Raw genomic sequence first — 14807 nt, 5'->3', positions numbered from 1 at the left:
TCTTCTCTCCTTCTTCTGTGGTGATATTTTATTTGTACTGAAATGTTATTTTAATTTTATGTTAATAAATAAAGTTGCCCTGGGGTCAGAGCTATTAGAGCCATAGTAAGAGCGTGGTGGTTAGAAGAGCTAGGTAGATTTCTGTGTGTTCAGGGATACAGCCAGTATTGGAGACATACGCCTTTAAGACCTGGAGGGCGGTACTTACAGGCAGTGATGAGGCAGTCATGTGGTTGGGTTTACAACCAATGAAAAGGCAGAACAGAAAGATTATTTAAACAGGGACACAGGAAGTACCTCCCTCTCTCGGGGAAGCTAGGAGCACTGCAGGAGGTAAGATTTTATCTCTGAGCTCTGACCTCTCGGCTTTTCTCTTTTACATTGGCTCTGTGTTTCTTATTTTAATAATACGATTGGTTACATCTACATTCTTCTTTTGCTCTCTGACCTTTTTCTCCCAAATTTCTCCCTTTTTTTTTATTCTCTCTGCCTGCCAGCCCTGCCTATCCCTCTCTTGCATAGCTATTGGCCATTCAGCTCTTTATTAGACCAATCAGGTGTTAGACAGGCAAAGCAACAGCAGCTTCACAGAGTTAAACAACTGCAACATTAAAGAATGCAACACATCTTTGCATCATTAAACAAATGTTCCAGAGCATAAACAAATGTAACACATCTTAAAATAATATCCCACAACAAAGCACACTTTCAGATCTTTCTTTTCCCAGTTAGAATTTCATACCTAGAAATTATTTAGTGGCATAAGTAACATAGCTCCATTCAGCTCCTTTCTTACTTTCTTTCCCTTCTCTATTCCCCAAAGAAACAACTTTTATATGATAAAAATAACAAAACACAAAATTCCTTTTCTACAGAACTGTTCCAGCACAGGCTTTGGTTATGCTTCTGACCTAGGCTGTGGTGTGCTGTAGGTAGTATTTGCCTGCTGAGAGAAACAGTGAGCTCTGGCCTCTGTGTGTGTGTGTGTGTGTGTGTGTGTGTGTGTGTGTGTGTGTGTGCATGCGCGTGCGTGCATTTGTGTGTGCATGTGTGTGTGTGTGTTACTTTCCTAGTGCCACTAGATTGAATTACCAGTGTTTTACAGCTTAAAACAAGAAAAATCTATGACTTTACAGAAACAGAGACCAGATCCCCCAAAATGTGTCTTAGGAGCTAAAACCAAGAAGTCTCCAGTGATGTGTTCTCTCTGAAGGTGTTTTTGTTTTTGTCTTTGTTGTTGTTTTTGGAGGGGGAGGGGTTACTCAGTTCCGTTGCCATTCCTGCTTCTAGAGCAGTGGTTCTTAACCTGTGGCTCATGACCATTTGGGAGGTTGAATGACCCTTTCGCAGGGTCACATATCAGGTAACCCACACATCAGATTCTTACATTATGATTCATAACAGTAGCAGGATTACAGTTCTGAAGGAGCATCGAAAATAATTTTATGGTTGAGGGTCTGCACAACAAGAGGAAGTGTATTAAAGGGTCCCAGCATCAGGAAGGCTGAGAACACTGTCCTAGAGACACCTGCATTCTTTGGCTTATGGTCCCTCTTTCCACCTTCAGAGACGGTCTCAGCAGCAGTGTATCCCCCTGTATCCTTCCTGTTTCCGGCACTCCTGTCTTCCTCCTGTTGGAATCTTTGCAAGGACACTGAGACTGTTTGAGAGTGCAGTGTCATCTCCAGTCCCAGCATCTTTATCACATGTACAAAGGCATTTGCAGGGAGGGGTAAGGGGACACGTTTGTGTCTGTCAGGACCAAATGAACCTTCGGTGCTCAGGTGCAGGGTGGATAAGCACAGAGTAACCCTCATACTGCAGAGAGAGGATGGGCTCCCCCCACCGTCCCAGGGAAATTCTCGGCAGATGACTTCTACTTGGAATGGAAAAGTGGATTCTTGTAAAGACTGGCAGACTTCCCCGTGAATGTAAGAACTCTAAATTGACACATTCTAAAATTGTCTTTGCACAGTTGAAACCGTTTTGTAGTCAAATCATGAGATTTTTCTAAAGTATGAATGTTGATTTTTCTGTTCCCCATGCCCTGCCGAGGATGGAACCCATGGTACTAGTCATGGCAGGCAGTGTTCTAACCATGAACCATATTGACAGGACAGCCCTGGGATTCGAGGATAGGGTCTTGCTCTGTGATACAGGCTGGCCTTGAACTCAGGAGCCTCCTGCCCCAGCCTCTGAGTGCTGAGATTGCAGGTGTGGACCACCAAGCCCGTTTCTATACTCTTAATGTGTAAATTTTGGTTTCTGATTGTAGTTGAGGATGTGTGGTGGTCTGGAGCCCCTGGTTGAGCTCCTGAACTCCAAGAACGATGAGGTCCGAAGGCATGCCAGCTGGGCGGTGATGGTCTGTGCCAGTGATGAGCTGACAGCTGTCGAGTTATGCAGGCTTGGGTGAGTAGGCGTTCCTTTCGTCTAGCTCAGACGCAGAACATGAGAGACAGAACGTGAAAGACCCTGCAGACCCAAGAAGCATCAAGTAGAGGCTGCACTGTCATTTAGGCTAGCACTCAGGAGGGGCCACTTGGGGCAGGACATCTTTCAATTTCCTGTCCACCTGACGATGCCCCCCTTGAGTGTTCTGCATTCATTCCCAACGTTTCCTTTTCCACTTCATCCTCATAAATGGTTCTCTTTCACCTTTGCCAAACACAATCCTGTTTATCGCCCGGACTCGAGGCTGAAGTAAACCGGATGGACCACTACTATTTAATCCCCCTCCCTGCAACACCAAACCCTTTGGCCTGATAATCCGTATTTAATTAGCGTCCCTCTCCCATTTCTTCCCACAAGCTGCAGGCGAGCTTAGTTCTCTTTAACATAACAGCCAAAGAGGCTTGAAGGTCTCCACACATTCCCAAACATTTGTTCTTATTACATAATTTTGTTGACAAAATCTAGGGTCTCATACTCTTTCTGCATTAAATGAACAAGGAAAGGAAAGGGCAGGGCCAGACTGACTCACCGCTGTATTCTGTATGGACTCTTTAGAGAACGACTAGCACAAATGCTAGGAACGCTACCAAATTCACTCTAGGAAGCCAACATTACCCTAATTCAAAACTGGACAAGGATGCAACCATAAAAGAAAACAACAGACCAATCTCCTTGATAAACACAGGCACAAACATTCTTCTAGCCTGATCTCCAGAGCATACAAAGGAGATTAGACGCTGGGCAGGGTTATAGTGTAACGGAATGGGGGGAGTTTGAATGAAAATGGCCCCATAGGCTCACAGGGGGTGGCGCTATTAGAAGGTGTGGCTTTGATGGGGTAGGCTTTGTTAGAGGAACTGTGTCACTGGGATGGGCTTTGAGGTCTCGGATGCTCAAGTCAGGCCCAGTGTGGCACTCACTTCCTGCTACCTATAAGCACAGAGATAGAACGCTCATGGTGCTACCTCTCCAGCACCATGTCTGCCTGCCTACTGCCATGCTTCCTGCCGTGATGACAATGGATTAAACCCCTGAATTGTGAGCCAGCCCCAGTTAAATATTTTCCTTTATAAGAGTTGTTGTGGTCATGGTGTCTCTTCATGACACTAGAAACCCTAAGACAAAGCGCAAATAAGTACACTAAAGAACAGAAGTCAACTGACCATTTCAATCTCTGGAGAAAAGGCATCTGGAAAGGTTCAACATCCCTTCACAGTAAAAGCCCTGAAGAGATTAGAAAAGAAAAAAAAGGACTATAACTTGCACTAGGCTTTTTCTTTTTGGCCACCAACCAGTTCCTGAATCATGCCCAGCTACTGGCCTAGCTACTGGCTGTTCAGTTCTTTATTAGACCAATCAGGCACCCTTGGCAGGCAAGGTGAACACACACAACGCATCTCTATGTCATTAAACATGCATCCTTACATCGTTAAACAAATGCAGCACAAAGAAAAGTAACATACCTTTCCACAGTTACAGTAATGTTCTGTAGCATAAACAAATGTCACACATCCTTGCCTAGTCACAATAATATTCTAAAACAATACCTCAACAGAATTAAGGGAATGTACAATAAACCTATACCCAACATCGCTAAGTGGAGAAAAAACTAAAATCATTCTCTCTGAAACCAGGATAAGCACAGGCAGCTACAGTGACTGTTGAGATTCACAGGGCACAGAGTCTTAGCTAGTACAAAAAGAGAAGGAAAGGAACAAGATCCAAACAGGAAAAGTCAAATTGTCCCTGTTTGCAGACAACTTAATCTTTTATTTAAAAGATGTTAAATGCTTCACAGAAAAACTCTTAGAACTGACAAATACTTGCAGCAGCTAGCAGGATCTAAAATCAACATCCAGAAATCAGTAGCTTTTCTATGTGCCAACATTAAACTTGCTAAGAAAGAAAGAGGAGTGAAACGAATCCCTTTTACAATGATATAAAAACTCTATCTAGGAATGAACATAGCCGGTGAAGTAAAAGTCCTCTAAAAGGGAAACTTTCAGACACTGAAAAATGAAGTTGAGGAAGACACCAGAAGATGGGAAGACAACCTGTGCTCTTAGATTGGCATAATCAACAATGTGAAACCATCTGTACTTCAAAAATAATCTGCATATTGAGCACAGCATCCATCAAAACTCCAATGTCATTCTTCACAGAACTAAAAAAAAAAATCCTGAAATTCATGTGAAAGCATAAAAAACTCAGAAGAGCCAAAGCAGCACTAATCACAAAGAGCATTGCTGGAGGTATCGCAGTAGTTGATCTTAAATTATACTACAGAGCCATAGTAACAAAACCTATATGGCACCAAAACAGACGTGTAGACCAATGGAAGGCAAGAAAGGTTCCAGATATTAACCTCCATAGTCGCAGCCCTATGATTTTTGACAAAGATGCCCAAAATACACATTGGAGAAAATATAGCATGTCTGACAAATGGCACGGGGAAATGGCTCTCCACATGTAGAAGAGAAAATAGAGTCACATCTCTTGTACTGTAGAAAGAACGATTTAAAGTAGGTAGAAGACCTTAATGTAACACCTGAAACCTTGAAACTGATAGAAGAAAACAAAACTAAAATACTTCTAAGCATAGGCCCAGGCAAAGACTTTCTGAAAGGGATTCCAAGGGCACAGGAAATAATCCCGAGAATACATAAATGAAATGGAATTTCTCATTTGTGTACAGCAGAATGTGGTCCCCAGAATAAGCAGACAGCCTTCATAAGAGAAAAAATCTTTAATAACTACAAAAAGATCATAAGGGATTAATAACTAGACCATATTAAAAGCTGCAAAGATTATACATCAGAAGAATCATCCAGTCAATAGATGGGCTAATGAATGGAATAGATAATCCTCAAAAGAAGAAATACAAATTGACTAACAGATATCTGAAAAACTGCTCAACATCCTTAGCCATCAGGGAAAAGCAAATTAAAATTATTTTGATATTCAGTTTTAGCCAGTCAGAAAGGTTGACATCAAGAAAACAAAGAACAGGAAATGCTGCTGAGGGCATAAGGAATGATGAGCCCTTATACATATCTAGAAGGCATGTAAACTCCATCTAAAGGACTGTAAGTAAACACACTACAGAGACCATCCAAATGCTCCTCCAAAATGGTTGAGAAATAGACCAGCCTAAACGTCCATTAACAAACAGATAAAGACAATGTGGTGACACATACGGTGAGATTTTGTCCAACTATTAAGACATCTGCAGTCATGACATCTGAAGAAAAGTGGATAGAACTGGAGATTTCTGTGTGGCATTCACATCTAGACTTAGAATACATGCATGTTTTTCTCCTCTGTAGAACCTATATTGAAACTATGTATGTATGTGTATACTTACATGTGTGTGTTTAAAGGAGACCCTGAGAGGGGAGGAAGAAACCTTAAAGGAGTGATGGAGCAGGAAAGAGAGGGTAGTAGAATACATGTGACATATGACATGTTCTATTACAGACAGTAGGGACTCACTAGAGGGTGGAAGAGAGCCAGCAATAGAGGGGCAAGGAGGATAAGGAAGGCCGGTGAGTGTGCAAATTAAAGTGCAATGGCACATATGTATGAAAAAGTCATAAGAGAACCCATTACTACCCATTCACCTGTTTTCTGTTGCTGTGACAACACCCGAGAAGGGAACTTATGAGGAGGAAAGATTTATTTTGACTTAGAGTTCCAGATGTTTTTGCTCACGGTTCCTTGGTCTCCTTGCACACATCTGGACCTGTGGAGAGGCAGCACATCTCAGTAGGAGCTCATAGTCGGGGTACGGAGGCAAGCAGGGCTGCTCACCTCAGAGCGCTAGGTAGCAAAGACAGGAAGTGGGGGCTGCCAATAACCTTTTCAAGGACACACACCAATGACCTAACTCCCTCCCGCTAGACCCCACCTCAATGCTCTCCTCACCTCCCAACAGAGCCACAGGTAGACAATCAAGCTTTTAACGTAGACATTTATCCAGGCCGTGTCCTACCAACTGTCTGAATATGAGTTATTGCGTGGCATTTGTGTTCACAGAAAGCACTGATTTGTCTTCATAATACTGTCAGTTTTACTTCATTTAAAAAGGCAGGGGAGGCACTAACCTTTCCATCTCAATTCTTCACTCAGGAGTGTAAAGATAGAAATGGGAACTCAATGGCGGTTGGCTTGGAGAAAACAAACAGGTTGTTTTTGTTTTGTTTGTTTGTTTTAATTTTGTTGACAGGGCTCTAGATATCCTTGAAGAAATTAATCTATCAGTGAGTCGGAAAAATAAATTCAGTGAGGCAGCCTATAACAAATTGCTCAACAACAATCTTTCCCTGAAATATAGCCAGACTGGCTATTTGTCATCAAGCAACATAATTAGTGATGGATTCTATGATTACGGCCGGGTAAGTGACAGCATTTATTTGTGCTTTACTATGATTTTCCCTTTAATCATGATACCCTTGCATTGCTATTTTATAAACTCCAAACATAGTTTATATTTTTATAGATAGAAAAGCGAAAATCATCCCTTTAGCCTGGACTTCTTCTGGCTCTAAGATTCTGTGTTCTCATAGTTTTAACTAGGTTCTGTTTTACTAGTAGTTTAAGTCAGCTTGTTAGTTCAAGTCCAGTGACACCCACGACACACACAAACCACCGAGAAACTGCTCCACAAAAGCTCATTTTATTCAACAGTGAGTAATTTTGAAAGAACTACTATAACGTCAGTATAAAGATGCTTCAGGAGAACTGAAAACAGGAGCAGGAAACCTAACACAGAACATGGACACACGGGGCAGTGCTGACAGAGAGAGGAGCCGGAGTCTTTGAAACATTCAATGAAACTATTCTATATAAAGAACATTCTGATTCATTCACTCTGAAAGTACTACACTTCTGACGTTGCTGGCTTTGACTGCGTCAACAGAACAAAAAAGATAAAAGACCTCCGCTCCCATGGGATCAAAGGGAGGACAGCAAATGAGTTAGAGGTGGGTGGTGGGTGAGGGAGAGCAGAACAGAGGCAGGATGAGGGCATCTACAAAACAATGAGGTCATAAAGCAGAGAGTTGCCATTTTCAAATGGTGGTGAGGCATCCCTGAGTGTGGTATCTGGATAAAAACTTGGAGAGAGTAGGAAAGTTAGCCTGGCAGCTATGTGGGAGAGAACTTTCTGGGCAATGGAGGAATAGGGACAAATGTGCCTGGCATGTCTAAGGAATAGCAGGGTGGGGGACAGCATAGGAACAGAGCTGACAAAATGGAACAATAGAGATTACTCCAGATGGGTAGAGGAACCCAGATCATATGATTCTTGAAGACCTCTATGAGATCAAGACCGAAATCTGAAATGGGAAATGGGGCAGGATCTCTTGTAGAGAGTGATAGGATCTCTTTTAGTTTTAGAAGACTAAAACAGATTGTTTTGAAAAGATTATGAAAACTATCTTAGATTGGAATGGAATCTATAACTTGATCAAAAAGATTTAGAAGTTTATCTAGTTTGCCCTCTTCTCTCAGGCTGAGAAAATTACCCTCGAATCCCTTCTGTGCCCTCCCACTCTCAAGCTGATAGCCTCTTTTTCTTTGATTATTATTGTTACATACATATATATGTGTGTGTATGCATGGATGGATGAATGGACAGACAGATGGATGGATAGACGGACGGAGAGAGAGAGAATATGCTGAGTCCATTTTTGTTGTTTGTGGGTATATGGTTTCAGGGCTGATCACTCTGCACGTGATAACCAACAAGGCGGCTCATCCCTAGGAGAGCTTAGCTCCCCTCTCTCCTAGCAGTCATTGGTCGCCTGTGGTTCTTTGTCTAGAGGTATGACCCTATGAAATTTCCCCCCATTTCTTCTGTGTTAGCGTGTCCATGAGTGTTTTGCCTGCACACGTATATGTGCACCATGTGTGTTGCATGCCTGGTGCCTGACAAGGGCAGAAGAGAGCATTAGATCTCCTGAGACTGGAGTTACAGACAGTTGTAAAATGCTGTTCAGGTCCTAGGAAGCAAACCTGGGTCCTCTTCAAGAGAAACAAGTGCTCTTACCTCCAGGGCCATCTTTCCAGCTCCAGCTTCCCTTTAAATAGGCCCACAATTTTTGAGGAATCAGTTTCAGTTTATGGGTACTTTTACAGGTAAAGTCCTCCCTGAAGCGTGTAGATAAATTCTGGGCACAAATACTTCCAGGGACTGTGATAACAGCTATAGTATGGAATAGCTGAGGGTAAGACAGCAAAGAATGTGGATGAAAGGAGAGAGTGTCTGAAAGCTTCTGGCCCCCGGCTCTGATTATGTATAGAGATTATCATCTATCATCTACCTGCCTCTATCTACTATCTATCTATCTGTCTATCTATCTATCTATCTATCTATCTATCTATCTATCTATCTATCTATCTATCTATCTATCTATCTATCCATCCATCCATCCATCCATCCATCCATCCATCCACCTACCTACCTATCCATCCATCTATCCATCCATCCATCCATCCACCCATCCATCCATCTATCTATCTATCATCTTGTCTGTCTTTCAGTTATCTATCTGCAGTATGTGTGTACATGAATGAATCAGACTCCTCAAACTGTCAAGAACCCTTTCTATCAGCACTCATGTTTAAATCATAACTGTAGCTGGAGGGCTTCTCTCCAGGTTCCCCAAGTCCCGCAGTCTCACAATCCACTTATAAAATAATCACTCAGACGCTTATATCACTTATAAACTGTATGGCCGTGGCAGGCTTCCTGCTAACTGTTCTTTTATCTTAAATTAACCCATTTTTATAAATCTATACCTTGCCACGTGGCTGGTGGCTTACCGGCGTCTTTACAGGTTGCCTCTCCTGGCGGTCTCTGCAGTCTCTCTCTCTCCTTCTTCCTGTTTCCCCAATTCTCCTCTCTCTTTGTCCCGCCTATACTTCCTGCCTGGTCACTGGCCATCAGTGTTTTATTTATATAGAGTGATATCCACAGCACTTCCCCTTTCTTCTTTTTTTAAAAAGGAAGGTTTTAACTTTAACATGGTAAAATTACATATAACAAAACAATTACCAAGCAAGAATTATAGTTACAATATTAAAGAAGATGTCCTATCTATCTTATATTTGTGAGTTTAAGGTTTTATAGCTAACTTATCTTTTATCATAACTGAGGAAATTACGACTATCTAGTCTTTAACCACATCAAAGACCTGAGAAGGAACATAATGGTACCTGAGAAATGGTAGATGGATGCAAGCAACTTTCGGGAATCTTGCAAGAGTAGACCAAGACAGCTGGCAGCCTGGACAGTCACCTAATATTTCTCAGCATTGTTGGTGCATTCAAATTGGCTACAGGCCTAGAGTATCTGACAGACCATTTTTAGAAGCAGGAATTTTAAGAGACCATCTTACCCTGTCTTGGCAGAGTACAGTGGTCGCTTTCCTTGTGTCCCGCTTGTCCAGAAAGGACAGCATTGCATTTGTACTGTCAGCCATCAAGGCAAGGGCAGTTCTTTGCCCAGTAGGCCATTTTGTGCCAAGAAGACAAACTTCCAAATGGAAATGTCTTAGAAACCCAACATTCTCTCGGAATCAATTGGTGCAGCCAGGAGCAATTGTGTCTCATGTCAACAGAATTTTAAGTTATTTAAATGCCATATTCTCTAGGTCTATGAAGTGTTTGAAGATTACCTATCTATCTGAAATATATCTATGTATACCTAGAAGACTTAACTAACATGGCTACAGATATGATTATCATAGATGACTAATTATTAATCTATTTTTTAATTATCCATTACAATTTTAAATGAGTTATATAAACATAATATCTCAAACAAGAATAGAAATATATATATATATATATACAGTATAACAAAATTAACTTCAAGTTTGTATCAATGAACTAAAATTTATACCAATGTAAAACATTTTAAACATAAACTAAAATCTATACCAATGTAAAACATTTTAAACAAGTTGTTCTTTAAAAGTAGGTTCATTAATCTACCCTTTTATCTTATCATCTCCATATCCTCCTATATATCATATCCTCTTTTCTTTTTTAGAAAGAGATCACATTTATAATCAACCTGTTTTAAATAAAAATATTGGTTTTTCTCTGTCCCACACCAGAGGGCTCTTCTGATTTGGGACACAAGAATCTCTTAACCATTTTTTTTTTTTAAAGCAATATGTCTGGGTTTAGAGGGGGAGTGAGCCAATTCCACCTCTAAAGCCAGCTTGGTATATTTGGGAATTTGGGCGTAGCATCTCTTACTACTTCCTGCTGGAGGGGGGCGCTGTATCTTATGGGGACGCAAAGAAAATTTTAGACCTATGGGGTAGTCCGTGAGACTGTATTGTGTGAACCAGTTGCCTTGAAACCGGTCTGGATGTTGGATCATCTGGGCCATGGTGTCATCGGAGACCTTTCAGGGGGTCTTGGCTGGTGAAACCTGATGTATCTTAATCTGGAACAAATCCACAGCCTCTGGCTTTCTGTAGAAACAAAAGCAGAGCCTCTTTTCCAAAGTAACATTTCCTTATATCCAAATTTTGAAGTCAAGGTACCTTTAAAATATACATTTTGGCCGGGCGGTCGTGGCACACGCCTTTAATCCCAGCACTAGGGAGGCAGAGGCAGGCGGATCTCTGTGAGTTCGAGGCCAGCCTGGGCTACCAAGTGAGTTCCAGGAAAGGCACAAAGCTACACAGAGAAACCCTGTCTCGAAAAAACCAAAAAAAAAATATATATATATATATACATTTTGGCATAACTCAACAGCTTTTGTAATCAAATGTTTTTCTTCAGTTACGAATATCAAAGACAACATAATCCAGATTTTATGTGTGATAGCCATCTTTATGTGGCTTATTACCTTCACTGTTTTTTTTAAAAAACACTTTATTTTTAGATACTATTTGTTTATATAACGGTATATATTTTTTTCTTTTAAGCCTATGTACATTTTTACATGCATTATAAACTATTTTATCTGAATCAGTCTTACTGCGAACTTATTGCTTTTTTTTTTTTTTTTCTTTTTGGGTTTTTCGAGACAGGGTTTCTCTGTGTAGCTTTGCGCCTTTCATGGGACTCACTTGGTAGCCCAGGCTGGCCTCGAACTCACAGAGATCCGCCTGGCTCTGCCTCCCGAGTGCTGGGATTAAAGGCGTGCGCCGCCGCCGCCGCCGCCGCCACCACCACCACCGCCCGGCCTGCGAACTTATTGCTTTAAACTGTAGCCTTTTAAGCCTGAAACGGCGCTGTGGCTGCTGGCTCCGCCCATTTCAGCTTCCCAACATGGCAGTGGTACGTTTTCCGCCAGCTCTGGGAGTCATCAAGTCTCAGAAATAGTGGGTCTAAGCTTTTATCAAAGCAGCGTGTAGCCCAGAAACCTCTTTTTTTTTTTTTTTTTAAATAATAGTAAAGACTAAATCTACCACACAGCTTAATGTGCCGCTGGCAGACGCCTCATTTCCGCCATACTGCGGGTCAAATGCACACGCCAGGAACCCGCCGGTGTTCAAACCTGCATTTTGCAGCGTCTAGCTGCCCGTATGAGACAAGAAGCAGGAACCTGGTTTTGGCTCTGTTTAGAATTGGTTATTAAATATTCTCAGGTTTAAGGTGGAAACTCGAGCCGTTGGGCGCCATTTGTAGCTGGAGGGCTTCTCTCCAGGTTCCCCAAGCCCCCCAGTCCCACAATCCACTTATAAAATAATCACTCAGACTTATAAACTGTATGGCCGTGGCAGGCATCCTGCTAACTGTTCTTTTATTTTAAATTAACCCATTTTTATAAATCTATACCTTGCCACGTGGCTGGTGGCTTACCGGCGTCTTTACAGGTTGCCTCTCCTGGCGGTGGCTGCAGTGTCTCTCCTCCTTCTTCCTGTTTCCCCAATTCTCCTCTCTCTTTGTCCCGCCTATACTTCCTGCCTGGTCACTGGCCATCAGTGTTTTATTTATATAGAGTGATATCCACAGCACATAACCCATGCAGAGAACCCTCTTTTGTGCTTATCTTACAGATATCTTACATTATCTTACAGATAAATCCTGGCACCAAACTTTTGCCATTAAAGGAACTCTGCTTACAGGAGCTGAATGATCAACGTGCTATTTTATTAGTCAACAGTAAATCTGACATGTGAGTCTTTGGGGGTAGGAGTGCTTTTAGGTAAGGAAGCATGCAGTTTCTGTTTATAAATATACAAGAATGTAAAAGTTAGCAGTATGGTATCTTCCCAGCTGATCTGAAACTGAAAATAAGGGCTGGTCCATAAACTCAGTCTGAGATGGAACAACCTGTATTTTCCACTGCTTCCATGTTTAACCACTTCCAGTGGATTAGGAAAAATAACCCAAGAATGTAAAATGTAGACAATATTGACAAGTTTCCAGAAATGTGTAGTGGCATGTAATCATCACCCATCATTTTTCTTTAAAATAAATAGATGGTAGAGCTAAAAATTAAAGCATCATAGAAAGAAAATTACAGGGTCTCACTCTGTAGTCGAGGCTGTCCTTGAAGTCACAGATATCCACCTGTCTCTGCCTCTAAAATGCTGGGATGAAAGGTGTACATCACCACACCTGGCTTACACATTTTTGGCTTTTTAAATTGGATTGCTTATAGCACAAGTTGGCTTCAAACTCCTCTTGTAGCTGAGGATAGCCTTGAACTGCCTCCTTCCCTGAGTGGTTTATAGGCATTTATCATGAGGGGTGATTTACATGGTGAAGAGGATCAAACCCACGACTTGGTGCATGCTGGGTAAGCTCTCTGCCAGCTAAGCTACAGCCCCAGCCCCAGTTCAATATTAAAAAAAAAAAGATCCCGTGAATCTGTATATCTATATACTACCAACACGATATATACATGTAATGCATATATATGTGATATATATATGTAATGCATATATATGTGATATATATGATATATATGTAATGCATATATATGTGATATATATGTGTAATGCATATATATATATATATATATATATATATATATATATATATATATTTCCTGTTCTGGCTTGTGAAAAGTTTTGACTTTATTTTTGTCTTAATAAAAATTTTTATTTTTATTAAAATTTTTAATTTTATGCTTTTATGCTTTTAAAACTCTCTTTTATGCTTTTAAAACTGGTATGGTGCCATTGAGGATCTTCTGCAAATATGACTTTCCCAAGGAATCTGTTTTATAGGACAAAGTTAGTTCTGACAAATTTTAGTTTGTATCTAACTCCAAATGTATAACCTTTCAGTTCTCCACCTCCATCTATGGAGGATAAATCATCAGATGTTGGCTATGGACGAAGCATTTCTTCTTCATCTTCCTTAAGAAGGGCAAGCAAAGAGAAATCCACGTAAGGCCATATTTTATCAACATTCAACTAACCCTCCTAGAGATGAAAGATTGAGGATTTTGTTGTTAGAGTTTTAGATTTTTGGCAACTCAATTCTTTTTCTTATGGTGATACAGCTGCATAATTGTTTTGTAAATTGCTGTGGTAAAGATCTCTGGGGGAAAATTAGGTGTGGAGGACCTGTAATTGAGGTTGAGTTTCCCTGAACTGTGGATGGACTAGTCTCTGACTGTTATAATGGTGATTGAATCCAATAATAATGGGAGAGAAAGGACCTTCTCATAATAAAATTATCTTGTAAATGTAACCTGTTGCCACTGTTAGCATGACTAGAATAAGATGTGTTCCTTTCAAATGACAAAAAGAAAAATAGTCTTCGTTTTAGTGCTGGATTTGGGTCTCCCACAGAAGAAAAATCAGAGCCGACGTCAGGACGAAACACTGTCCTTAGCAGAGGTACCACCAAAGAAAAAGGTTCAAGGTAAGAAATACACTGTTTTATTCTTTCAGTTACAGTCATGGCTACTTGTAATTATGCAATAAGGGCCAGAAAGGGAGATAGAGCTTTTGTTTATCCTGTGCTGGGCATGGAACCCTGGAGTCTCCATGGTAGGCAAGGGTGAGCCACAATCTGGCACCTAAAAGTTCTATTTAATAGCCGCCCCTCAGGTCTTGAGTAGCTTGGTGATAGAGAATTTGCCTAGCAAGCGTCCTAACCCGGGTTTGGGCCCCAGTACTACAAAAGAAGTTTGATTTTGAGACCTATGCGTCGAATGGAGTCAAAACCCTGGGATGTAAAATTGTCTGTTTTTGTTCTGTGCTGTCTTTGACAAGTGTACCCAGAATTTCTCCTACCTTTGGAGAAGTCGAGCTATCTTGGTAACCATTATCAAGTACTACAGTGGCTTCCATTTAAAAAGGACAGTGGAGGCAGCTCCTGATGCCCCCCATTCTGCTCCATTGGGATGGGAGGGGCTATCTTCTTCC

The 14807-nt window shown here is 41.2% G+C and overlaps 1 protein-coding gene across 5 annotated transcripts in view; it reads left to right on the top strand.

Annotated features, from left to right (window-relative positions):
- Armc3 (armadillo repeat containing 3) overlaps positions 1-14807 on the top strand; it is a 91008-nt gene that overhangs the window by 63434 nt on the left and 12767 nt on the right. For 3 of the 5 annotated variants that reach the window (XM_042278040.2, XM_015997436.3, XM_076572614.1), the window contains 5 exons: positions 2276-2412; positions 6680-6848; positions 12501-12598; positions 13719-13820; positions 14194-14301. In XM_042278040.2, coding sequence (XP_042133974.2) covers positions 2276-2412; positions 6680-6848; positions 12501-12598; positions 13719-13820; positions 14194-14301 — 614 coding nt within the window. The remainder of the gene's footprint in view (positions 1-2275; positions 2413-6679; positions 6849-12500; positions 12599-13718; positions 13821-14193; positions 14302-14807) is intronic. The other 2 variants (XM_042278043.2, XM_076572615.1) reach the window with 1 other exon arrangement.

This window comes from Peromyscus maniculatus, chromosome 5 (assembly GCF_049852395.1).
Source record: "Peromyscus maniculatus bairdii isolate BWxNUB_F1_BW_parent chromosome 5, HU_Pman_BW_mat_3.1, whole genome shotgun sequence".
NCBI classification, from domain to species: domain Eukaryota; kingdom Metazoa; phylum Chordata; class Mammalia; order Rodentia; family Cricetidae; genus Peromyscus; species Peromyscus maniculatus.
Note: the sequence above shows the minus strand (reverse complement) of the source record. Positions and strands in the feature narration are given on the sequence as shown.